At 37.3% G+C, this 27504-nt stretch overlaps 1 protein-coding gene across 2 annotated transcripts in view; it reads left to right on the top strand.

The window, feature by feature from the left end:
* Window positions 1–27504, top strand: part of MINDY2 (MINDY lysine 48 deubiquitinase 2) — a 77381-nt gene that overhangs the window by 9218 nt on the left and 40659 nt on the right. Inside the window, exons 2-4 of one of the 2 annotated variants that reach the window (XM_069596381.1) lie at window positions 4599–4650; window positions 9777–9834; window positions 24700–24764. In XM_069596381.1, coding sequence (XP_069452482.1) covers window positions 4648–4650; window positions 9777–9834; window positions 24700–24764 — 126 coding nt within the window. In that variant the 5' untranslated portion in view covers window positions 4599–4647. The remainder of the gene's footprint in view (window positions 1–4598; window positions 4651–9776; window positions 9835–24699; window positions 24765–27504) is intronic. The other variant, XM_069596380.1, reaches the window with a different exon arrangement.

Genomic DNA, 27504 nt, shown 5'->3' with positions numbered 1-27504 from the left:
TGAAGATATTTTTGTACAGTTCTTCTGTGTATTCTGCCACCTCTTCTTAATATCTTCTGCTTCTGTTACATCTCTACCATTTCTGTCCTTAATGAGCCATCTTTGCATGAAATGTTCCCTTGGCATCTCTAATTTTCTTGAAGAGATCTCTAGTCTTTCCCATTCTGTTGTTTTGCTCTATTTCTTTGCATTGGTCACCGAGGAAGACTTTGTTATCTCTCCTTGCTATTCTTTGGAACTCTGCATTCAAGTGGGTATATCTTTCCTTTTCCGCTTTGCTTTTTGCTTCCCTTCTTTTCACAGCTATTTGTGGGGCCTCCTCAGACAGCCATTTTGCTTTTTTGCATTTCTTTTCCATGGGGATGGTCTTGATCCCTGTCTCCTGTGCAATGTCATGAACCTCCGTCCATAGTTCATCAGGCACTCTGTCTATCAGATCTAGTCCCTTAAATCTATTTCTCACTTCCACTGTATAATCATAAGGGATTTGATTTAGGTTGTACCTGAATGGTCTAGTGGTTTTCTCCGTTTTCTTCCATTTCAGTCTGAATTTGGCAATAAGGAGTTCATGATCTGAGCCACAGTCAGCTCCTGATCTTGTTTTTGCTTACTGTATAGAGCTTCTCCATCTTTGGCTGCAAAGAATATAATCAGTCTGATTTTGGTGTTGACTATCTGGTGATGTCCATGTGTAGAGTCTTCTCTTGTGTTGTTGGAAGAGGGTGTTTGCTATGTCCAGTGTGTTCTCTTGGCAGAACTCTGTTAGCCTTTGCCCTGCTTCATTCTGTACTCCATGGCTAAATTTGCCTGTTACTCCGGGTGTTTCTTGACTTCCTACTTTTGCATTCCAGTCCCCTATAATGAAAGGGACATCTTTTTTGGTTGTTAGTTCTAAAAGGTCTTGTAGGTCTTCATAGAACTGTTCAACTTCAGCTTCTTCAGCATTATGGGTTGGAGCATAGACTTGGATTACTTGAATATTGAATGCTTTGCCTTGAAAACAGAGATCATTCTGTTGTTTCGGAGATTGCATCCAAGTACTGCATTTTGGACTCTTGTTGACTGTGATGGCTACTCCCATTTCTTCTAAGGGATTCCTGCCCACCGTAGTAAATATAATGGTCATCTGAGTTAAATTCATCTATTCCAGTCCATCTTTGCTGATTCCTAGAATGTTGATGTTCACTCTTGTTATCTCCTATTTGACCACTTCCAATTTGCCTTGATTCATGGACCTCACATTCCAGCTTCCTGTGCAATAATGATCTTTACAGCACTCAGCCTTGCTTCTATCACCAGTCCCATCCACAACTGGCTGTTGTTTTTGCTTTGGCTCCATCCCTTTTTCTTTTTGGAGTTATTTCTCCACTGATCTCCAGTAGCGTATGGGGCACCTACCAACCTGGGAAGTTCATCTTTCAGTGTCCTATCTTTTTTCCTTTTATACTGTTCATGGGGTTCTCAAGGCAAGAATACTGAAGTGGTTTGCCATTCCCTTCTCCAGTAGACCACATTCTGTCAGACCTCTCCACCATGACCCATCTTTCCTGAATGGTTTTCTCTTACCTTGGATGTGGGGTATCTCTTCACGGCTGCTCCAGCAAAGCACAGCCGCTGCTCCTTACCTCGGACGTGGGGTAGCTCCTCCCAGCCTCTGCCGCTGATCTCAGACTTGGCGTAGCTCCTCTTGGCCAAGTTATTACTTATAAAATTGAAAAATAGATGGTGAGCCAAAGAATGCATTTTTGCCTCTGTCCACCCTATTTGTTCTTAAATACAGATCCTTTAAGGAGAGATAATAACTTCACACAGTGGTGGAGTTTGTTTACACAAAAGATGCAAGCAGCACTTCTGAAGTTTTCATTTCCAGTCAGTCCTAAAAATTAGGATTGGTGTAATATCTCTGGATTTGTGAGATAAAGTGGAAATGGGCAGATGATATTATGAATACTCCCTGTGGTAGTTGTCCTATTAGTGATGTCCTCATTTTTTCTCCTCCCTTTGCTATGAATAGTCCTTCAGTGGAAAACTTTCCCATTTTCCTTCCGTCCTTGTCGATGTTGAGTCCCAGGTAGCATTCTTACACAGGTAGTATCAGTAATCTTAGGGTACCACCTAAGATTAATAATAATCCTAAGCACTCAATTATTTTTTAGTCCAGATACTCTGCTAAGTATTTTATATGTATGGTATGCATTTTCTGTTTTAATTTTCTCAACCACATCATAAGATCCTTGTGTAGATATTGTTCCTATTTTACATACGTAGAAAATTGAGGTACATTAAGTTCAGATAACTCCCCCAAGGTAAGTTGATACCCACTCCAGAACCTGAGCCCTTAGTTCAGATATTTGGTTGGAAAGTTAAAGATAACACCTGGCAGACAATAGGCCTGGGACAAACCAGGTGGAAGAAGAGCTAGTGATAAAGTCAGAGAAGCAGAAATAGACGTTATGAATCATGATTCCTTAGAACAAATCCTGGGGATCTACTCTTTGCACAGATTCGTTCTGGTTTCAGCCTCATATATTTTATCCCATGTCCTCTGAATTCTCTGACACTTTCAATTTCAGAGCCTTTCTTGAGTTCTGTGGTGAGTGAGCTTGCCTTAACCATGAAAGTTTATTGACTGTATTCTTTAATATTTTCAAAAATTAGTAGGTTTTCTCTGTCCTGCTACTATCCTAAGTCAGGCCACTTACCATCTTCTGTACCTTTTAACTGGTCTCTTATCCGACTGTCATCTATCTTGCAAGCAATTAATATAAAAATTTCACTGTTACACTTGCTTTAGTAGGTTTTTCAACATTGGTAAGCTTGCTGAGGTGCTTAAGTATAAACCCAGTGAAATTTGAACTAAAGATGTCTTCTTTTACTCATGAATCTTTTACTGGGAAAATTTCTCTGCAGCAACATTCTTCATTGTTTTATAATCCTTTGAATTGCATATAAAATTGGACATTCTTGAAAATCTAATACATATGGATGCATCTATAATTTCTGATGTTAAGCATTTTTAAATAGGCTTTGATATTACTCTGAGTGTGGGGTTTGAGTTATGATAAACATTGGTGGTAAAAGTGTTGCAAATCACTGGAAGTTGAAGCTTGTCTCTTATTAAATGTTCCTGATTTGAAATACTGATGGCAAGTAGAAAGTTAAATGTTTAGTATTTTAAAGTACAGTAATTATTTTTAATAATAAATGAATATTACCTATAAGAAATTAGAATATAAAACATGATTTACAATAGCTTGTAATACATGTTTATTTGCTGGAGCCAGAATTAAAGGCATGTTGAAAGGATCCTTAAGTTTTTTAGCTCTTATTTTGAAAAAACCTACATTCTTCTCTTTGATTCCAATTAAGAGTACTTACAGTATAATTATTTTACAATTTGAACTTAAAAACTCATCAATACTATATGATTTACTGCATATTCAAAATCAGTGAAACTTGAGCTGAGAAAATTTTTTTTTTTTTTAGCCACACTGGATGGCTTGCAGGATCTTAGTCTCCTGACCAGGGATCTGACCTGTGCCTCCCTGTCTTGGAAGTGTGGAGCCCTTACCACTGGACCGCCAGGGAATTTCCAAGAAATTATATTATTTATGTATTATTTAGTGATCCATTTTACCATAAGTAATGAAAAATAGACTGCAGCATAGGAATCAAATAATTCATGGACAAATTAAAAATCTTTGTCTCCCAAGTTCCAACTCAAATTGCTGTTTGAATGTCAAACTAAATTTCACAATTATGAAGCAGATATTATTTCTTGTACAAACTTACCAAATTTTTTATTTTCATTAGGTGTAGGGATCTTAACTTTTGTAGTTTCCTAAACCTTAGAGTCAACCTTAGAGTTAATTTTTCTTTTCCCATTATACTCCACTTTTCATTGGTCATAAAGTTCTGTCAATTCTTCATTTAAAATATATTTCAGATGATGTTTTATATAAGACTTCATTGAAAGAAAGTGTTACTGTTTTTGGAAGTCTGTATATTAATTTTGTATCCTGCAACTTTATCAAACTCATTGATGAGTTCTGGTGGTTTCTTGGTGTTTTTAGGATTTTCTATGTATAGCATGTCATCTGCAAACATTGGCAGTTTTACTTCCTCTTTTCCAGTTTGGATTCCTTTTATTTCTTTTTCTGGCATGGTTGCTATGATTAGGACTTCCAATACTATGTTGAATAAAAGTGGTGATGGAAATTCCCTGGAGCTCCAGAGGTTAGAACTTTGTCCTTCCACTGCAGGGGACACAGGTTCAATCCCTAGCTGGGGAACTAAGGTCCCAGAGCCACATGGTGCAGCCAAAAAAAAATGTGTGAGTGAGCATCCTTGTCTTCTTCCTGATCTGAGAAGAAATGGTAAAGTGCGTTTCACCATTGAGTATGATGTTAGCTGTGAACTTCTCATAAGTGGTCTTTATTATGTTGAGATGTGTTTTCTCTATACCCAATTTGTTGAGAACTTTTATCATAAATTAATACTGCATTTTGTCAAAAGTTTTTTGTGCATCTGTTGAGATGAACATATAATTTTTATTTATCAGTTTGTTAATGTGATGTATCACATTGATTGATTTGCAGATATTGAACTGAACCATCCTTGCATCCCTGGGATAAATTCCTCTTGATCATGGTGTGTAATCCTTTTTATGTATTGTTGAATTCAGTTTGCTGTTATTTTGCTAAGGATTTTTGCATCTATGTTCATCAGTAATATTGACCTATAATTTTCATTTTTGTGTGATATCTTTGGTTTTGGTATCAAAGTGATACTTGCCTCGTAGAATGAGTTCAGAAGCCTTTTTTCGTGTGCAATTGTTGGAATAGTTTGAAAAGAATAGGTATTAACTCTTTATTCTAAATGTTTGTTAGAATTCATCTGTGAAGCCATCTGATGTTGGACTTTTTTTTTTTTTAATAATTATTATTGTACTAAACATCAATAGGCTTGGAAACAAAGCTGGAAAGCAACAGACACCACACACACAATTATTTGCTACCAGTACGTGGTTGACCAGTGTCCTGCCTAATCAATAGGTTTTTGGGGGTTTTGTTGGGTCTTCGCTGCTGTGTGGGCTTTTCTCCAGTTGTCGAGAGTGAAGGCTACTTTCTAGTTGCAGTGTGCTGGCTTCTCACTGGAGTGGCTTTTCTTGTGAAGCACAGGCTCTAGGGTGCTTGGGCTTCAGTAATTATGTCCTGTAGACTCAGGCTCCCAGGCTCTACAGCTTAGGCTCAATAATTGAGGCACACAGGCGTAGCTGCTCTGTGACATGTGGGATCTTCCTGGATCAAGGACAGAACCTGTGCCTCCTGCATTTGCAGGCAGATTCTTAACCACTGAGCTACTAGGGAGCCTGATCTTGGACTTTTATTTGTTGGGAGTTTTTAAAATTACTGATTCAGTTTCATTACAGGTAATTGACCAGTTCATATTTTCTTTTTTTTCCTGGTTCAGTCTTGAGACATTATACATTTCTAGAAATTTGTGCATTTCTTCTAAGGTTGTCTGTTTTATTGGAGTATAATTGTTGTTGTGTGCTTAGTCACTTCAGTCGTGGCCAACTGTTTGTGACCCTGTGGACTACAGCCCACCAGTCTCCTCTGTCCATGGAATTCTCCAGGCAAGAATACTGGAGTGGGTTGCCATTTCCTCCTCCAGGGGATCTTCCTGACCCAGGGATTGAACTCGTGTCTCTGTGTCTCCTGCATGGGCAGGCGGGTTCTTTACTACTAGCGCCACCTCAGAAGCATAATTGTTGGTGGTACTCTCTTATGATCCTTTGTATTTCTGTGGTGATAGTTGTACCTTCTTTATCATTTTTATTTTTATTAATTTGGTCCCCTTCTCTTTTTTTCTTGATGAGTCTGGCTAAAAGTTTATCAGTTTTGTTGTATCTTCTCAAAGAACTAGCTCTTAGTTTCTTTGATTTTTTTTTTTCCCCCTGTATTCTTGGCTAGCTTTCCCATAACATGTTTGTGTGTGTGTGTGTGTGTGTGTGTGTGTGTGTTTTCCCTTTAATAAACTCTAAAGAGACAATGGAAAAAAAGTCTTAGGATCATTAACAAAATCTTTGGCATTTGCTTTTGTGGTGATGGTGGTTCAGTTCATTTCAGTTCAGTCGCTCAGTCGTGTCCAACTCTTTGTGACCCCATGAATTGCAGCACGCCAGGCCTCCCTGTCCATCACCAACTCCCGGAGTTCACTCAGACTCAACATCCATCGAGTCCGTGATGCCATCCAGCCATCTTATCCTCTGTTGTCCCCTTCTGCTCCTGCCCCTAATCCCTCCCAGCATCAGAGTCTTTTCCAATGAGTCAACTCTTCGCATGAGGTGGCCAGAGTACTGGAGTTTCAGCTTTAGCATCATTCCTTCCACAGCAATCCCAGGGTTGATCTCCTTCAGAATGGACTGGTTGGATCTCCGTGCAGTCCAAGGGACTCTCAAGAGTCTTCTCCAACACCACAGTTCAAAAGCATCAATTCTTCGGCACTCAGCCTTCTTCACAATCTAACTCTCACATCCATACATGACCACTGGGAAAACCATAGCCTTGACTAGATGGACCTTAGTTGGCAAAGTAATGTCTCTGCTTTTGAATATGCCATCTAGGTTGGTCATAACTTTTCTTCCAAGGAGTAAGCATCTTTAATGGTGATAGAGGGAAGCAAAAAGAGAAGGAGCTTTCAGGAAGATCATTTTGTGGTTTAAAAAAATTAAAATCTGTTGATGGTTCCTAAGTATTAGTGGGAAACAAGCATTTCTTCACTGTTGTACTCTTTAATCTCTAGCTTTAGTGAACATCCATGATTTTTAGTTGGCTAAGATTCAGGAATGGAATATACTACTGAGTATGCTTGGGAATAGTCAGTTAAAATATTTACATATTTGTTGTCTCACTTCTAAAATCTATATAAAGATTGTCATTTCCTGTTTCAAATACTTGAAGCAAGATGTGGTAGGCGGTTGTTATTATTTGGAAATTTCAAGACTAAAACCTGAAATCATCTATTTGCAGAAATCTAGGATTATAGAATGTATTTCCCAAATACATATACTTGTTAGTGCTTTGCTTTTTTATTTTGACAATTTTATAGTAAGATCACTACATTGACCAAAAGCGGATAAGCTGTTTGTTTATGGAATTTTCTAGTAAAATATATATATTTATTTTACTTTTGGCTGTTCTGGGTCTTTGTTGCTCTGCAGGGGCATTCTCTAGTTGTGGTACACAGGCTTCTCATTGTGGTGGCTTCTCTTACTGCAGAGCACAGGCTCTGGAGTATGTGGGCTTCAGTAGTTGTGGCTTGCAGGCTCTGGAGCACAGGCTCAATAGTTGTGGCTCACAGGCTTGTTTGCTCCACAGCATATGGGATCTTTCCAGACCAGGGATTGAACCCATGTCCCTTGAATTGGCAGGTAGACTCTTCACTGCTGGACCACCAGGGAAGCCCTCTAGTGAATGTGTTTCTGTACTAGATTTGTCTGGAAATAAAAGAATGTATAGGTCTTATTTTTTTCAAAAAGCATTGTTAGGTGTAAATGGGACTTTCAGATTGGTCTGACAATTATTCAGAATGTAAATATTCACAGTGTATGTAAACTACTAGTTTAAATATCAGACCTTCAAAGTGGTACTGAAACACCTTGATGAAATATTATCTAAAAGCAGTTAAAATCATTTAAAGCAGCATTCAGCATACTTTTCCTGTAAAGGTATGTGCGTGCTAAGTTGCTTCAGTTGTGTGCAACTTCTGTGCGACTCTATGGACTGTAGCTTGCCAGGCTCCTCTGTCCATGGGATTCTCCAGCAAGAATACTGGAGTGGGTTGTCATGCCCTCCTCCAGGGGATTTTTCTGACTCAGGGATCGGAACCCCATCTCTTATATCTGCTGTATTGGCAGGCCAGTTCTCTACCACTAGTGCCACCTGGGAAGCCCTCCTGTAAATAACCAAATAGTAAATATTTTAGGCTTTATGGGCTGTACCTGTTCTCTGCTGCAAAGAGTCAACTTTGCTATTATAGTGCAAAGCAGCCAAAGACAGTACATAAACAAATGAGAGTGACACCCAATAAAACTTTATTTAGAAAAGCAGGGGACTTTAACTTGCCAATGAATTTCAACTTAAAAAAAAATACTATTTATGGGGACTCTCAGTACTTTCTGCTCAACTTTTCTATAAACTTAAAACTGCTCCAAAAACAGTCTATTACAGTTTCTGGGACCTCCCTGGCAGTCCAGTGGTTAAGACTCTGTACTTCCTCTATTGGGGGCATTGGTTCAATCCCTGGTCAGAGAACTAAGATTCCACATGCCACATGGTGCAGCCAAAAAAAAAAAAAAAAGTCTATTACAATTTTTTTTCTTTTTTTTTTTTACACAATTTTTATAAATGTCCTAGAAAATAAAAATTAGAATGATCAAAACCTCCATGACATCTCTTGGTTTTCACTGAGTGATAAAACCCCTGGGTGACTGACTCATCTGTTCCAACTGTCAGGAATGCTTTCAGAGGGTCTAAAACTGTCCTGTTTTACAAGGATTTTTTTTAGGACTTGAAAGCGAACAAAGAGGTAGAGGTGTCACATACTGTTACTACATTTGGTAACATAAATACTCAGAGCACCTTCTTCAACACTTGTTGGAGGAATTGCTGATTTAAATGATTTCCTTGGTTGAACAGAAAATAATTGCTAAAATATTAATTCTTGAAGATTTTTGAATTATGCTGCTATTCTATCATTGATATGTTAATTACTTTGAGTTTGCATCCTATAGTATTTATTTTTCTTCTATAAATATACCAAGGAGTATCCTTTTTAATAAGTTAGCTGAAATACTTAACAATCATTGGCTGTAATATCTGTGTAACTCAGCAGATAATTCATTTGAAAAATTTAGACTGTGTTGCAGCTGAATTAACTTTTGAAACTTAAATGTGACTAACATATATATCTACTTTTAAACTTTTTATCGTGACATGTAGCACAGAAAATACATAAAACAGAGATGTCCAGTTTAACAGGTTAATTATAAAGCCAACAGTGGAACTACCATGCAAGTCAAAATATAAAGCATTGCCAGCACCCCAGAGGCCTCTTGTATGTCTCGTTCTAACTATAACCCCCTTCCCTTATTCCTAGGGTTAACTACAGTCCTGATTTTTATAGTATCTATTTTCTTTTTTAGTACATGTGCAGCTCTAAACAGTGTAGTTTGTTTGGCCTGTTTTTCTAAATTTTATAGGTGGGCTCATATAGTATGAATACTTCAGTTTATGACCAATCCTTTATACTGTATTCATTTTAGCTGTTCAACAACAACAAGAAAAAATGGTCAGGGTAGACTGAAGTGATGGGATATTGAGCTGTGTTCCAGCCTGTCTTCAGAAAAACTGCTTCATGGGTGATCTGTCAAAACATGTTTGGTGCCACTTCCTGCCCTTTAACCGCATTTTCTGTCATGCAGGACACTTGCATGTGCCTAATGACAATCAGCATGGGTGATGAAAGGCATAGCACTTGTTTTTGAAAACAGATTTCTCAGTGATTCTGTGAGATCTTGAATTTTATGGTGATAGGATTGTGTTAAACTAATCTTTAATACAACAAAGCTATTGTTGTATTAAAGATTAGTTAAAGTGAGTATGGTATACATATAGTAGATACATATATATACATACTTGTGTTTCTGACTGAAGAAACACTTTAATTACCTAAAACATTTGATTTTATAGAAAAAATACTTTGTTTTTCAGGTGAAACTTCCACCGATGATGGAAATCATAACTGCTGAACAGCTGATGGAATATTTAGGTTAGTGTTGAAAAGTGAATGATTTTTATATCTCTTTCAAGATAAAACAAAGTTTTCAAAGCTAATATATTACCAAATTTCACCTTTTCGAAGCTATTTTTAATCTCTTAACTAAATAATTTTATTAGTGTGTTTCTGTTCTTGGATGTTACAGACTTCTTTCTAACCAGCATTGAAATCTTTTAATGTAAATAAAGAGACTAGTGACATCTAGAAAACAACAAGGTATATGTTAATTCCAATAAATTACAGAATGGGAAATGGCACAGAAACTCTAACACTGCATGTAGAGAGTGTTTAAAAATATTGAATAGACTTGAATTAAAATCTGGGAAGTGATTTAGAGCAGTGGTACCCAAAATATGGTTCACGAACCTATGCCAGTCAATAAAATATTAGACCAGTCTGCAGTGAAATAGAGGCTTGTTCTAGAGTATAAAACATTTACTTTAGGAAGCACACTGTTTAGTCCATCTGAAATATTTTTACAGAGAGTTTTTCTTGATGAAGGAAACAGCATATTGAGTTGCATTCTTATGCAAGCTTCTTATTTTAAAACAGACCGTAATACACAGTTTGCAGACTCAATAGAACTTGTTTACAGAGCAGGTAGTTTTTTATCACACTGATGTCTTTTACAACTTAACAAATGAGAAGTTATATATTTGTACTGTTACCAAATGAGAAATCTTAATCCGTATTCTTATTTTTAGTAATTAAATTTCTATTAAAAAGATCTTATTAGCTGATTAGTTTGTGCTCTTCCAGACAACTAGCTAACTGATTTTTTTGTGAGATGTAAGTTTAGTGAAATAATTGAGATTACAGCTTTTGGAAGACCTTTTTACTTACATAATTAATATAATTTAATCTTATTCACTGGCTAGGGAACCTCATCATTAAGTGTAGATTACTTCAATATCTAGATATCTGAAAATAGAATTTCTTGTTTATACCTCTTTTTACTCTAGCTTGGTGATTCTTAAACTTTGTGATTTCTAAATTATATTTCATAGAAAAAGGCTGAAATATGCTTAATGGTTTTGAGGAACAGCCAAAAGGACTGCCCAGGACTGCAAAGGGGAAGTATCAGGAGATGAGGTTAGAGACAATGGAATCATATCATATGGAGTATCCTAGGCCTTTATAGCAACTTTGACTTTTGCTGTGGGTGATCTGAGAAGCCATTAAAGGATTTTGAACAGAGGACTGACATGATCTGACTTTGAGATCTTTGAGATTCTTTAACAAGAATTCTGTGGCTTCAAACAGGGTAATAGAAGTGAGATTATAAAATATGGTCAGATTCTGAGTATAGAGATGACAGAATTTGCTAATTAGTTGAATGTGGAGTGAGAGTGAAGTCAAGAGTTACCCAGTGATTTTTGGCTTGAGCAACTGGAAGGATGGCATTAACATCAACTGAAACAGGAACAAATGGAAGGAATATGTTTACAGAAGAATATCAGGATTTTGGTTTGGGGATGTTTATTGACTTTCAAGTGGAGATATCAGGGAGGCAGTGGGATGTATAAATCTAGAGCCTAGAAGACAGGTCTAGATCAGCACTGTACAGTGAACCTTTGTGTATTGATGGAAATGTTCTTTATCTGTGCTGTCCAGTTTCTTAGCCACTAACCACATATGGCTCTTGATGTCTTAAAATGTAGCGAATATTCAACTACATTTTAAATTGTAGGAAAATTCAATATTTAATTTTAATTTAAATTAATATAGCCACATGTCACTACTGGCTGTTGTGTTGGATAGTGCACATCTAGCCTGTAAATACCCATTTGGGAACAGTAACTATCATATAAAGGATCATTAGACTGAATCACAGATAATATAAACGTAGACAGAGAAGACATCAGTGGACTGAATCTGGGACATGCCAGTGATTAGAAGCTGGAGAAGAAGAAGAATAGAAACTCAGCTATGTAGAAGAAAAACTGGAGACTGATTTCCTAGAATCTAAATGATGATTTTCAGTAAAGAATGAGAGACTGTCTGAGTCAAATGTTGCTAATAGGCCTTGCAGGATTAAGACTAAAAATTAACCACTGATTGAAGCCATACAGAGGTACTTGGTAACTTCAGTAAGTCCACAGGATGAAAACCTGACTGGAGCAGGCACAAGAGAAAATCAGAAGTCCTAAGACATAACCAATAGGAATGGAATATAATGCAGCCACTGTGGAAAACTGTTTGTTAGTTCCTTAAATAGCTAATATAGAATTACCATATAAGCCTACAGCTTCCCTCAAGAGGAGTAAAGACATATGTCCATACAAAAACTTGTATAGGAACATTCATAGCAGCATTATTCATATATGCCAAAAAATTGGAAACAATCCAGATAGCCATCAACTGATGAATAAACCAACTATGGTATATCCATATAATGAAACATTATTCAGCCATAAAAGGAAATGTACTGATGTATTCTATAATATAAATAAGCCTTAAAGAAGGCTAAGTCAAAGAAGCCAAGTCATAAAAGACCACTTATTATGTGATTCCATTTATATGAAATGTTCAGAATAGGCAAATTTAGAGACAGAAAGTAGGATTCGTGGTTGTTTAGGACTGGGGAGTATAGGGGGGAAATAGAGATTGACTGCTAAAGGGTATAGAACTTCTTTTGGGGGGACCAAAATGTTCCAGAATTAGATCATGATGATAATTTCACAATCCTGTTAATATAGTTCAAAAACATTGAACTGTACACACTAAATGGGTTAATTGTATGGTATGTGAGTTATGTTTCAATAAAGCTGGTTTTAACAAGAGAAAATTGGAAGAAAGGAATTGAAAAATATGCTTTAGATAAATGAAGAATTAGTCTTAGGTATACAGATAGTTCATCCTTAGCGATAGAAGGGAAGATAGACTGTTAAAAGTAGGTGCAGGTTGGAATTCCTTAGTGGTCTAGTGGTTAAGAATATGCCTGCCAATGCAGGGGACATGGATTTGTTCCATGGCCTGGGAGGATCCCACATGCCACAGAGCATGTGTGTCACACTACTGACCTTCCTACACCACAGCTACTGAAGCCTGAATGCTCTAGGGCCTGTGCTCTACAACAAGAAAAGCCATCACAATGAGAAGCCCACACACTGCAACTGGAGAGTAGCCCTCGCTTACTGCAACTGAAGAAAGCCCACAGGCAGCAACAAAGACTCAGCGCAGCCAAAAGTAAATAGATACAAAAAATTTTTAAAAGATACAGGTAGATGGGTAGATGTGGGTATGGTAGCTTATAGAAGGTCTTTTAAGTACTTTTATTTTCTCAATAAGTGGGAAATCAGGTCATCAGCTGAGAGTGAGAATGAAGGAGGAATTATTGAAGATGAGAAGGAAGGTATAAAATAGTTGCTTAGACAAGTGGGAGAGTGAATGAGGAGATGCAGTGATTCCTGGGTTTTACCCTGGGGTTAGTGAGGCCAGCCACATTGGTGGTATGGTTTCTGTAGTCACATTCTGCTGCATGAGTATAGGCCTGAATCGTGGAGGAGCAGGGTTTAACCAGAGCTGGGTTTTTGCCAGGTGAGTATGTTGAAGAAAGAGTCTAGGGAATTGAAGTTATGTGTAGATATACCTGTGATATAATAATGAGCCATAATATTTAAGTTGCACGAAGAGGAGATGCAGATATAAATACATTGAAGGAAAATGTGACAGATTTAGTGGATTGTAGGCCCTAATACAGTCAAAGAATTTTTGGAACCTGGTAGTAACAAAATTGTATGATCATAGGGAATGAGTTTCTGACATAAGGTGGAATATATGATTTTTGTTGGAAAAGAGGTCAAGGAACAGAAAGGCCAGAATATTAGGTGGGTCATCTCTATGAGCATTAAAATTATCAAAAATTATGGCAGGATTTGTATCAGAGAGAGACAGTGAGCTAGGAATGAGAGAGATTGACCTAAAAGTTCGTAGAGAACTATAACCAGGTGGGTAAATAATGGGTAGTAGTATATCATGGCATGGGTTTTAAAACAGTTTTAGGGAGGATGGGGGGAAAGAATGATCATAAGGAACAAGTAGATATCTGCCACCAGCAGACTCACTGGTAAAGAAGTATAAGCGAGAAAGGAGCTATCACTTGAAAGGGCTGCAGTGTCATCAAGGCAGAGCCAAATTTCACTTAGGCAGAAGGCGAAGGAAACATTAAGAAAAAACACTTAGTAGCTTTGTTGAGAGACCATGAGTTCCAGAGGACGTTGAAATTCGAAATAGGAATTTAGAAGTCATTGATGGGAAGATCCCCTAGAGAAGGAAATGGCATTTCACTCCAGTATTCTTGCCTGGAAAATTTCATGACAGAGGAACCTAGTGGACTACAGTCCATGGGGTCACAAAGTGTTGGACATGACTGAGCGAATGAGCACACACAGGTATAAAGATTATATTTAAATCTGTGGAAACAGATGAGATCATTAAGAGAAAAAGAATAAAGAGAGAAGTGGGTGCAGGATTGTCTCCTGAAGTTTCCCAGCATGCCCAAATTGTGTAGAACAGTGTTTCTCAACCTTTTTTTTTCAGTATTGCCCCCATAAGGAGCCTTTGTAGACATCTTTGTCCTAATCACTACAGGAAATTTTAATACCACAGACATACTGTGTGTCTCTTCATGCTCTATGGTCCTTTGAAGGCCACAAGCGCTTATAATATCTAAGATATTTTTGCCCCTATGCTCCCAGAGTCAGTTTTTGCCCTCTTGTGGGGGCATCATCGCCCCTACTGAAATATATAGGTTAGAGGACAGAATGGTAAGGGAAGAAGTAGCCACTAAGAGAGGAGAAAAGCCAGAAGAGGGTGATTCAGTGAAGCCAAAAAGAGAAGAGTGCTAGGAGGGAGAATAAGAGAGTATTGAATACTGGAGAATATTTTCTACATAATTTGACAACATGGAAGTTATTGTAACCTTCACAGAAACAATGTCAGTAGAGTGATGGGATAAAATGAAATGGTGAGTTGAGGAGCATCTAAGAGATAAGTAAGTGAAGACTCAAATGCAGATAACTTTTGAGAAGTTTATCTATAGATGGGTATGAGAAGTAGGTGAAAAGTAGGAAAAGGTTTAGTAGAGTACATTTGACTTATCTTGGGTTTCATGGTATACTTAGAATCCTTGTAAAGAAGGTGGTATACTTAGATCCCTTGTGAAAAAAAAGGAGAAAGATTGTTTTAGGGCTAGGTGTAAACTATTTTAAGCTCAAGGTAAAAAAATGTAAGGCATTTTTTTCCCTTAATTTTATTTATTTTTGGGGGTGGGGCTGTGTTATGTCTTTGTTGCTGTGCAGGGTTTTCTCTAGTTGTGGTGAGTGGAGGCTATTCTCTAGTTGTGGTGTGTGGGCTTCTCATTGCAGTGGCTTCTCTTGTGGAGCATAGGTTCTGGGGCACCCAAGCTTCAGTAGTTGTGGCGCATGGCCTCAGTAGCACAGGCTTAGTAGTTCCGAGGCATGGCATCGAACCCCTGTCTCCCACATTGGCGAATTCTTTAACACTGAGCCACCAGGGAAACCCTGTAAGATATATTTGGAAGAAGGGTGATTTGAGTATAATTTGACTGTGGTTGGTAACTGCATGTTACAGAAAGTTGGATTGGAGATTGGATTAGTAGGCTACAGCTAAACTGAGGAGTTTTGGAAGCCAGGCAGAGAAGTTGTTTACTATGGTAGGCTGCTTCATGTATTTTAGTTCAAGAGGCATAAACAACATGTTAAGTGTAGTTTTTAGGATTGTCTGGTTGAGACCAATTAGGAAATAGTAATAGCAGTTCAGATGTGGTCAAATATCAATAGATTTTTCAATGCCTAATATATATAGAAAACATATATTTTTGAGCCCAGTTTCCTATCCATTTGTTCCATATCCAGCCAATATTTCTCCTACTTTCTTTGTTTTCATATCATGACTATAGTCACCTAAACCTATACCACCTGGCATAGTAGCCACTGGCCACAGGTAGCTTTTGAGCACTTGAAATATTGCCAGAGTGAATTGAGATTTTCTGTAAGTGTAAAATATATACTGGATTTGAAAGATTTAGCTCAAAAAAGAAGGTAACATATCAGTAATTTTTATAATGATTATGTGTTTAAATGATAATATTTTTAATATACTACACTAAATAAAATATATTATTAAAATTACTTTTACCTAGTTCTGGGACTTCCTGGTGGCTCACTGACTAAGACTCTGCACTCCCAATATAGGGGGCCTTGGTTCGATTCCTGGTCAGGGAATTAGATCCCACATGCCACAACTAAAGATCCTGTATGCCACAACAAAGATCTCAAGTGCTACAACTAAAACCCAGCACAGCCAAATAATTTTTTTTTTAATTTTTACCTATTTCTTTTTACTTTTTAAAAATGTAGCTACTAAAAATTTGGGGTTGCATATGGCTTACATTATATTTCTGTTGGACAGTGCTAACCTAAACTGTGATACCTCTCCACAGCTTCTTATTTCATCCTGGCTCTGCTCTCTGTGCTACCATAGACTGATACTGTTTACCTAACCTGCTCTTGCTGTTATTACCATCAGTCTACTTGCCTTTTTCTATTCTGTCTTCTGGGACAAAATAAGCTCTTTTGCTGTTGGTTCCCATAGCTAAAGAATGCAGTTGTAATGGCAGAGACCCGTGAGCAGAGGCAGAAGGCATATGAATGGATGTAGGAAAAGATAAGACTGAAGTCGCAATAAAAGCATCATAAATTATAGTACCTCTTGATTTTACAGATGAGGTAACCAAAGCTCAGAAAGGTTAAATAATGTGTGCTCTCTACCTGGGCACCTTCTAGTATTATTTTTTAAATGCTGAAAGGTTAGTATTCTCAAAAGTATATCTCTTCTCCCTTTCTACCACTCAGGTGTATATTTTAAATTTGTACTACTTGTCTCTATCTTCCTTTTTCTTTTTTCTTATCCAGCAAATATTTACTGATCATGTACTATGGACACATTGTTCGGAGTTGTCAACAATACAGTCAGGTGACTGCACAAATGTACTCTACTGAGAAAATGTTAACATGGTATTTTTCTTGGAAAGAAAATAATTAGTACATCTTGGTATTTTAAATTTATCCAACTGCTATGTTTTAAAAAGTCCTAAAGAAGCAGGACATAGAGATTTTTTTAATTATAGGGAAAAGAAAACCTGTTGAAGAAATATTTAGATCTGGGGTAGGTGAAGAGGTTTGGAAGTCCTGGGTGAGGGTACTCATCTACTAGGGATAGCATGAAAGTAATATGATCCTAATGGGAGGTGGGGGAGAAGTGAGCAAGAGTGATGTGAGAAGAGAGATTCTGGAAACTCTGCCTTGCCAAAAATAAAATTTATTCAAGGCCATTTCTGCCAGAACTAACTGTTTAGTTTTCTAAGCTATTTGGATTTTGTTCTCTTGAGATGACTGAAGTTCTCTGGAGGAACCAGAGACATTTTGCATTAATAAGCAAGCACTAGTAGAAATATGGTAAAAGAAAACATTGAAAACTTTCCTGTACCCACATGAGGAACCATGGGGAATGGGAATTTTGATTGTTAAAGATTAGAAGAGGTACGAATTTTAATTTGGAAATTTCTAGAACAGGACCTTGAAATTTGGAAGGAAAAGCTATGACAAATCTAGACAGCTTATTAAAAAGCATAAACAACACTTTGTCAACAAAGGTCCATATAGTCAACGCTGTGGTTTTTCCACTCTGTAGTCATGTATGGATGTGAGAGTTGGACCATAAAGAAGGCTGAGGATCGAAGAATTGATGCCTTGGAACTATGGTGTTGTAGAAGACTCTTGAGAGTCCCTTGGACTGCAGGGAAATCCAACTCATCCATCCTAAAGGAAATCAGTCCTGAATATTCATTGGAAGGACTGATGCTAAAGCTTAAACTCCAATAGTTTGGCCACCTGATGCAAAGAACTGACTCATTAGAAAAGACCCTGATGCTGGGGAAGATTGAAGGCAGGAGGAAAAAAGGATGACAGAGGATGGTTGGATGGCATCACTGACTCAATGGACATGAGTTTGAGCAAGCTCTGGGAGATGATGAAGGACAGGGAAGCCTAGCATGCTGCAGTCCATGGGGTTGCAAAGAGTCATACACGACTGAATAATAACAAGAGCAGGGCCAAGCTTGGACATGGATTGTTGGAGAACTTTGGCCTCAAGAAAGAAACATGAAAGCTTGGTTACCTAGGAAGTACTGGGAGATCGAATAAAATAAAGTGGGAAAGACATGTAGGTGAAAGGCAGAAAATGGTTAGAAAGATAAGGTAAAGAAGCACAACACAAACTAGAATGTGACACTGTTCATCTCAGATTGGGACTTGAACCCACGTGGCTGGGACTCAAACCTGGCCAAAACCCTGCTTGGGACTCTAACCCATGTGGCCAGAACTTGAACCCAGCCAAAACCCAGTCTTCCAACTGAGATCACAGAGCTGGTTTCAGGATGTAATGGAAGCTCAGATTCTTGATGTCTCATAGCAGAAAGAATTCAGTGAGAGACAAAGTGATAGGTAAGAAGAAACACAATACACAGACAGAGTGTAGGCCATGTCAGAAGGCAGGAGTAACTTTGGGAAAAGCACATGCCACAGACAACATCATGGGCCTTCGAACAGAGAGAGTGTGGTCTTGAAATGTGGTGTGGTTAGGTTTTGGAGGCTGGATAATTTCACAGGCTATTAAGTGGGAGGATTATTCCAGCTATTTTGGGAAAGGGGTGGAGATTTTCAGAAATTGGGCCACTGTCTACTTTTTGGTCGGCCCTTGAAACTGTTGTGGTGCCTCTAGGTGTGTCATTTAGCTTGTTGATTTTACAGTGAATGTACACTGAGACTGAGGATCAAGGTCTAGTCCAAGTTGACGTGTCTGCCATCGTGGACCCATTTGGTTCTAATCAGTTTATGCTGTGTCCTCAGACTTTGTCATTCTTTCAGAGGTTGTGCCCTGTCCCCTTCCCTCCTGTTTCAAATGTATAGTATGATTTTTGTAGTTTGTATGATCGTGAGATTAGCACCGTATTATAGTAAGGAAAATAGTTGGTGTGATGGTGGTGCTGTCTGACTTTTTAAAAGATAATTTATCTTTTTTTTTTCAAACTGCTGCGAAATATTTATTCCAAGTTAGTTATTTTATGCAGTAGTTTTTCCCCCCTCAAAAGACTTCTGATAACCACATCTTTTAAATCTGTAAATGATGTTATCAAATTAATCTTTGAAATCTCACAAAAATTTATCTTTTACAATCCACCCTGAATATCAAGGCTGCAAGAATAACACAACATTTCCTATATCCAAATATTTTACAGCTGTATCCACAAAGAAAGAGAAAAAAGGAAAGAAGCACATATGCTTGGTTAAGGGCTGACATTACCTGAGCAGCCCTAAATAAAATAAAATATCCAACTTATTAGCATTAATTTAATACAACTATGACTTCAGTAGTCACTTTGTCATTGACAATGATTGCTTGAGAACAGGGGTGAGTGCCCCAAGGGCTAGCAGCAGAAGCTGTTGCTGCAGACCAGTGTCTCCTCTCTGCACTGCCAGCTCCCACCTGTGCATTGCCCCATATATACTGTGTGTATGTGTGTGTGTTTTAAACATCTTGCCCACCACACACAGTTCTCTCTATTAAGCAGATAACAGAGAAGAACAACAACAAAAGCTAAACAAGTCAATCCCTCGCTCTCTTAAAAGATAATTTATCTTTTGAACATAAATATTATAAAAGCAATATTGAAGCATTTTAATTTTGCCTACAAAATTTTGTCTGCCAAGAGTCGGACATGACTGAGTAACTAAACTGAACTGAACTGAATTTTGCCTACAGTTAATTGTGTCTCCTTTTTTCCAGGTGTTTAACATGGGATAGGTTCCCTACTGACAAACCCTGTCTTCTGTTTTCGGCCTAATGGAACCGTCACGTTTTTGCTTCTTGATATCTGTTTGTCTGGAATATCCTATTAGTAGCAAAGTCTTCAGAGAAGGCAATGGCAACTCACTCCCTCTTGACTGGAAAATCCCATGGGTGGAGGAGCCTGGTAGGCTGCAGTCCATGGGGTTGCTAAGAGTCGGACACGACTGAGCGACTTCCCTTTCACTTTTCACTTTCATGCATTGGAGAAGGAAATGGCAACCCACTCCAGTGTTCTTGCCTGGAGAATCCCAGGGACGGGGGAGCCTGGTGGGCTGCTGTCTATGGGGTCCCACAGAGTCGGGCACGACTGAAGCGACTTAGCAGCAGCAGCAGCAGAAAAGTCTTAGGGATTCTTTCTTTGAAATTCTTTCCTCTCTGTATCCTGGTACTTTGGAGTGTGGTTTATTGCAAGCTCTTTTGTTTTTTTCTACGATCCAAATTGGCCTGTTTACAAATATTATCTTCTTAAAGCACTAATTTCATCCTTCACTTATTAACTTAAAAACATAAAGATCCCTTAAGATCCTCACAAGCAACCAAACTTATCAGTGTGTTATTTATGATTTCCTATAATCTGATCAAGGTTACCCATCCAACCATATTTCCCACCACTCTGCAACATAAATCTTATGTATGCTGCTATTGCTGCTAAGTTGCTTCAGTCGTGTCCAACTCTGTGCGACCCCATAGACGGCAGCCCACCAGACTTCCCCCTCCCTGGGATTCTCCAGGCAAGAATACTGGAGTGGGTTGCCATTTCCTTCTTCAATGCATGAAAGTAAAAAGTGAAAGTGAAGTTGCTCAGTCGTGTCCAACTCTTAGCGACCCCATGGACTGCAGCCTTCTAGGCTCATGGGATTTTCCAAGCGAGAGTACTGCCATTGCCTTCTCCAATCTTATATATGAAGTGAAGTCACTCAGTCATGTCTGACTCTTTGCGACCCCATGGGCTCTAACCTACCAGGCTCCTTCGTCCATGGGATTTTCCAGGCAAGAGTACTGGAGTGGATTGTCATTTCCTTCTCCAGGGGATCTTCCCAACCCAGGGATCGAACCCAGGCATCGCAGGAAGACGCTTTACCATCTGGGCCACCAGAGTTTATGTATAAACCTCCTTATAAGCTGTCCATAGGGCATGATGTTTCTTATACATACTTTTTCCATCATTCTTTCTCCCTCAAAGAATGCTTTTCTCCTCACTGCCTTGGCAAGTTTTGCTTTAGATACTACCTGCTCCAAAGGATATTTCTAAGTGCTACAGACTATCTCAATATCTCTTTTCAAAATCGTGTAATACTTAAGGCATTTATTACAGTTTACAGTATATTATATATACCTTATTATTATCATATTCTGTTTTCTGTATGTTCTTTACCCTACCAGATTATTAGTTTTTTAAGAGAAACAATCATTTCCAAACAGGTTATTTGTTTTAACCTGTTGCTGAACACGGGATAAACTATTAATAAACACTTTTTGATTGAAATAGTGTTGTTGATCAATTTTGAAATAAAGGCTAGATAAGCTAGACAAAACAGCATTCTTAAGAGGTGATTTTTTTAGATATCTAAAACTGAAGGATATTCCCTTAAAAACTCAAAATCAGTCTTTTAAAAATATCTAATTCTCTATTATAAACTTTCCTAAAAATATAGATGTCTGTTACTACATAACATATCACCTCAGAAGTTAGTTGCTGTGAACAATGAACATTTATTGTCACAAAGTACCTGTGGGTCAGGAATCTGAATGTGGCTGAGTGACTCTCGTTTAAGGTCTCTTATACCGTTGCAGTCAGTGTGTCAGTTGGGGCTACAGTCTTATCTCCAGGCCCAGCTGAGGAGGATCTGCTTCTAAGCTTACTTACTTGGTTGTTGACAGGATTCAGTTCCTCACAGGTCGTTGGACTGAGGTCCTCAGTTTCTCATTGACTGTGGCCAGAGGCCCCCTTCAGTTGCTTGCCATGGCCTCTCCCATAAGGCCGCCCAGAACATGACACGTGGCATTTTTCAGAGTGAGCAGTGAAAGAGCACCATGATGAAAGACACAGTATTTTCTTTTCCAATTTTGTAAGTAATATTTCATTAATTCTGTTGTATTTTATTCACTGGAAGTGAGTCCAGTCCACAGTCAAGAGAAGGGGATTATACAGAGGTATGAATACCAGGCAATAGGGTCCATCAAAGAGGCTGCCTCCCTTAGTGAGGCCATTTTTCTCTTGTCAAAATCTTTTCTGACTTCAGGAAAAGAGAAGTTGCTTATCTGAGTCTTTCCCAACAATTATTACACTCTTAACACATAAGCTTTAATCTATGATAGCATACCTAGGGTCATTTAGTATTGAGTTATATAATATTCTGCATCCTGACCCTGCTAAAATGTTAGAAAAACACACATTACAGTGTTTTATCAGGATAATTACAGAACTTAAATGAAATATAGGATCAAAGTATAGCAAATATGGTCTCAATTATTTGAGTAAATAATGTATAAAATTTACTCAATGTAGTTTTCAGTTAAGTGCTATATTAAAATCTCAACATGTACATATACAGTGTGCCAGTTATAGTAAGGTTTCAAAAATATTTGTTAAATATACTTGCTTATATATTTCTGTGAATGAATGAATTTAGTATTTTTGAAGTTCCTTTACCTATGGTGGAATAAAATTGTTATTAGTTAGATCTTGCTGTCTTAAAATTCTAAATAAACCCACAGATAATAATAAATTGATGTTTATAGGAATTCTTTGATTATCAAAATTGGAGAGATTGAAAGAGTACTTGCTACAGTCTTTGGAAGTTTATTTTGAATTTGAAAGTAAAAGTTATATAAAAGCAATTTATCAACTTGTTAGTGGTTTGGGAGGCTGAGTGAGAAGCTGGTTATATCCCTGTTTATATAAAAATTAATTCCAGATAATGAAAGACTTAAATGTAAAAAAAGACAATATTTGCTATACTTTGATCCTATATTTCATTTAAGTTCTGTAATTATCCTGATAAAACACTGTAATGTGTGTTTTTCTAACATTTTAGCAGGGTCAGGATGCAGAATATTATATAACTCAATACTAAATGACCCTAGGTATGCTATCATAGATTAAAGCTTATGTGTTAAGAGTGTAATAATTGTTGGGAAAGACTCAGATAAGCAACTTCTCTTTTCCTGAAGTCAGAAAAGATTTTGACAAGAGAAGAATGGCCTCACTAAGGGAGGCAGCCTCTTTGATGGACTCTATTGCCTGGTAAACATAAAATTACACGAAGAAAGTATATGTGAATCTTCGTATACTCTGAAGAGGTGAAAATCTTTCTAAACATAACATTAAGCTCAGAAGCTGTAATAGCAGAATATGACTATATTCAAATTAAATATTTCTATGTGGTGAAAAATAGGCAAAAAAGCACCATCATAAAGTCAGAAGCCAATATGGGGAAAAAATAATTTACCACACATTTAACAGGAAATGTTCTCATTTCTCTAGTTGAAAAAGAGCTTTAATAGTTCAACAGTTCAGTTCAATTCAGTTCAGTCGTTCAGTCGTGTCCGACTCTGCAACTCCATGAATCACAGCATGCCAGGCCTCCCTGTCCATCACCAACTCCCAGAGTTCACTCAGACTCACGTCCATCGAGTCAGTGATGCCATCCAGCCATCTCATCCTCTGTCGTCCCCTTCTCCTGCCCCCAATCCCTCCCAGCATCAGAGTCTTTTCCAGTGAGTCAACTCTTCGCATGAGGTGGCCAAAGTACTGGAGTTTTAGCTTCAGCATCATTCCCTCCAAAGAAATTCCAGGACTGATCTCCTTCAGAATGGACTGGTTGGATCTCCTTGCAGTCCAAGGGACTCTCAAGAGTCTTCTCTAACACCACAGTTCAAAAGCATTAATTCTTTGGCGCTCTGCTTTCTTCACAGTCCAACTCTCACATCCATACATGACTACTGGAAAAACCATAGCCTTGACTAGATGGACCTTTGTTGGCGAAGTAATGTCTCTGCTTTTGAATATGCTATCTAGGTTGGTCATAATTTTCCTTCCAAGGAGTAAGCGTCTTTTAATTTCATGGCTACATTCACCATCTGCAGTGATTTTGGTGTATAGGCAGGCAATTTGAAGAAAAGTATATATAACTAATATATATTTTAAAAAGCAAAACATAGATCAAAAGGTACTGCATATATTAAAATGATGCTACATATATTTAAAAAGTGTCACATATACTAAAAGTCATTTATATATTAAAAAGGTGATACCAAATAAAAATACATGTATAAAAAGATATAAATTTGGAGGAGTGAATAGTTGGTTTACAATATTAGTTTCAGGTGCACAGCCTAGTGATTCGGTATCTTTACAGATTATACTCCATTTAAAATTATACAATAGTGGCTATAATTCCCTGTGCTATACAATATATCCTTGTTGCTTATCTGTTTTATACATAGTACTTTGTATCTCAATTCCATACCACTTTCTTGCCTTTCTCCTTTCCCTCTCCCTACTGGCAATCACTAATATATCAATTTCTTAAATTCAAAAAAGTTTTTGTTTACTTCTAACAAAAGCAACATTCAGAAGACTGATAACTCCCATTCTCGGAAAGGTATTGGGGTAACAGTTATATTGCTGATATCTGTGAAACTTTGTAAAGCCTTTTAGAGTTTTATTGTAGTGATGTGGAAAGATGCTCATGAAGGAAGAAAAATAAATTTAAAACATAGGATGTACACTGAAAAAAATATGAGATCTTAGCTAATAGTTAACATTGATTTTCTCTGATGATTTTCTCTGAATAGAATTGGGCAGGGGCTCTTTTTTATGTTACTTATTGTTACAGTTTATAATTTAAATACATTACTTTTGTAATTAGAAAAAAAAGTGATATTTTTAAAAGGCAACTTTACAATTTCTTTTTACAGGAGATTACATGCTTGATACAAAGCCAAAAGAAATTTCAGAAATTCAGCGTTTAAACTATGAGCAGGTAACAGACCCAATTTTTGTTATGTTAAAATAGATAATTTACCCTTATGCATATATTTATTGGTCTCTATCAATTGCTTTTCAGGCATATTGTTTTCTTTTTTTTTATGCCCTTTTAAAAATGTAAAAACCATTTTCAGCCCACAGCCATATTTGACCCACAGGCCATACTTTGCTGATCTCTCTTTTATGTGAACCTATATACAGTCCGTGGGGTCACAAAAGTTGAACACGACTTAGTGACTAAACCATATAACGTGAAGAATGAAACATGGATACCATTCTACACACCTATGAAGAATCATAACCTAGTATTTTCCTTGAAAAAATTGACTCTCAAGTGAATTTATTATTCATCTTCCCTCATTTGTTTATATTTTACAATTAAGTTATATTTTGGAAATCGTTCAGCAAATGATGTCTAGGGTATGCCATTAGGACTAAATCTGCTATTTCATAGTTTCAGTGTATTTACATTGTTTGGCACATTCTTTTGAGATACTATTCTGTAATATAGGTGGGGACCACTGGGCTCAATATTATTGGAGCTGGAAGAAAGCAAGAAGAGCTTCATTTTCTTCAGTATTCTTCCTTTGTTTGACAATAGAAGGCAAGAACACAGGTTATTGCAGTGGAAGAAGTATCAGCCAAGGAAGAAACATATCATTGGAACTTTTGTTTGAATGTGTTTACATTGTTTGGCATGTTCTTTGGAGATACTATTCTGTAATACATGAGGGGACCACTAGCCTCAGAATTACTGGAGCTGGAAGTAAGCAAGCAGAGCTTCATTTTCTTCAGTATGCTTCCTTTGTAGAAGCATAGAAGTAGAAGTAGAAGGCAAGAAGAACACAGGTTCTTGCAGTGGAAGATATATCAGCTAGGGAAGAAACATATCATTGGAACTTTATGTTTACTTTCAAAGTAACCCTTATTACATACTTTCACCAGTGTCCAGATAGCAAAAAGAAAACTCATTTCAATATTGTAAAATTTCTTGAGTTTGAATGTTAGATAATCTAGTCCTAATAAGATCGAAAAGCTAGTATGTTACATTGAATCACTGTGTAAGGTAGGAAGTCTCTGTGTGTGTTAAGTCGCCTCAGTTGTATCCGACTCTGTGTAACCCCATGGACTATAACCTGCCAGGCTCCTCTGCCCATGGGAGTCTCCAGGCAAGAATACTGGGGTGGGGTGCCATGCTCTCCTCCAGGAAATCTGTAGTTAAAGCCAAATAGGTATACTAAGTCATTTCAGTTCTATTGGAATTTGTAACTTAAAGCAAGGATTTCCAAACATTTTTCACAGTAGAAACTTGTTTTCAAATGAAATCTTATGTTAACCTTCAATTTATAAAGCCAGTGAATATATATCATTTATCAAATTTGTATCAGTTCTTATTGAAATCAGTAAGGCTATTGTAATTAATACAAAAACTTGAAATTAGAAATTATAGATCATAGTTGCAGTTTCATATCAACCTCAAAATTCAGTTCATTTCTTTTTTTTTTTTCTAATTTTTACTTTATTTTACTTTACAATACTGTATTGGTTTTGCCATACATTGACATGAATCCACCACGGGTGTACATGCGTTCCCAAACATGAACCCCCCTCCCACCTCCCTCCCCATAACATCTCTCTGGGTCATCACTGTGCTTCAGTTCATTTCTGTTGCACAGACTTGAGAAAATCTTGAGTGCAAAGTATTTGCAAATGATACTAGCACTTTGTTTCAAGTCTTGTCTTGCAGTCTCAGGATGTGCTTCCATTAAGATGATCTGGACTCTTGAAAAATGACTGGAAGTTTTGTTTCAAAGTTGAAACAAACACAGCCACTTGCATTTCTTATCAACATGTCAGACAAAAAGTACCGTGTTTAAAATAAGCTCTAAAACTGTTTATAAGGTACTGTGATTGAATTACCATTCGTTTTGGGAATAGTATGTTCAGTTCAGTTCAGTCGCTCAGTCATGTCCAACTCTTTGTGACTCCGTGAACCGCAGCACGCCAGGCCTCCCTGTCCATCACCAACTCCCAGAGTCCACCCAAACCCATGTCCATTAAGTTGATGATGCCATCCAACCATCTTATCCTCTGTCGTCCCCTTCTCCTGCCCTCAATCTTTCCCAGGATCAGGGTTAGTACCAAGCTGATAAAATTGAGTCTAAGCTGGTATTTAATGCTCCACAGGTATGATGTAACAATAATCTTTTTGTATACTTTTGTGTGAGCAGAAATGTTCAAGCCTAGATTTTAAAAAGACCAGTGCAGAACTTCAGTCTTCCTAATTTAAAATCCTTACCAGAAGTTGCAATATAAACAGAGTATTTTTTCCAGTTTTGCTTAATGATGACAACACAAAATACTGTGTGTTTATGACAGATTTTTATATGACTGCAAATACATTTTTAAAATATATCTTATGTTTAAATTTAAAATTTCACCACGTTAACTACTTTAAGAAAAATTCTAAGAAGCAGTTGAACTATTGGCTTAAAGAAGTAGTAATCCTTTTATAAGCACCCTTCCCTAATTTATATTTTATGGTAATTATCATAATATGAATTTAGGAACAAAATGGCAAAATAATCTTTCAAATTCTTTGTTTATAGACTTATTTATATCAGTTTTATTCTTTATGGAGATTATTAGTTATATTAGTTTACTTATTTTAATATTATATAATCTGTTTAAAATGTAGAAGATATATATAGGTGTAAACTTGAAATTATACTCCC

The sequence above is a fragment of the Ovis canadensis genome, chromosome 7 (genome assembly GCF_042477335.2).
Source record: "Ovis canadensis isolate MfBH-ARS-UI-01 breed Bighorn chromosome 7, ARS-UI_OviCan_v2, whole genome shotgun sequence".
Taxonomy (NCBI): Eukaryota; Metazoa; Chordata; class Mammalia; order Artiodactyla; family Bovidae; genus Ovis; species Ovis canadensis.
This window is presented reverse-complemented; position numbering and strand designations above follow the sequence as displayed.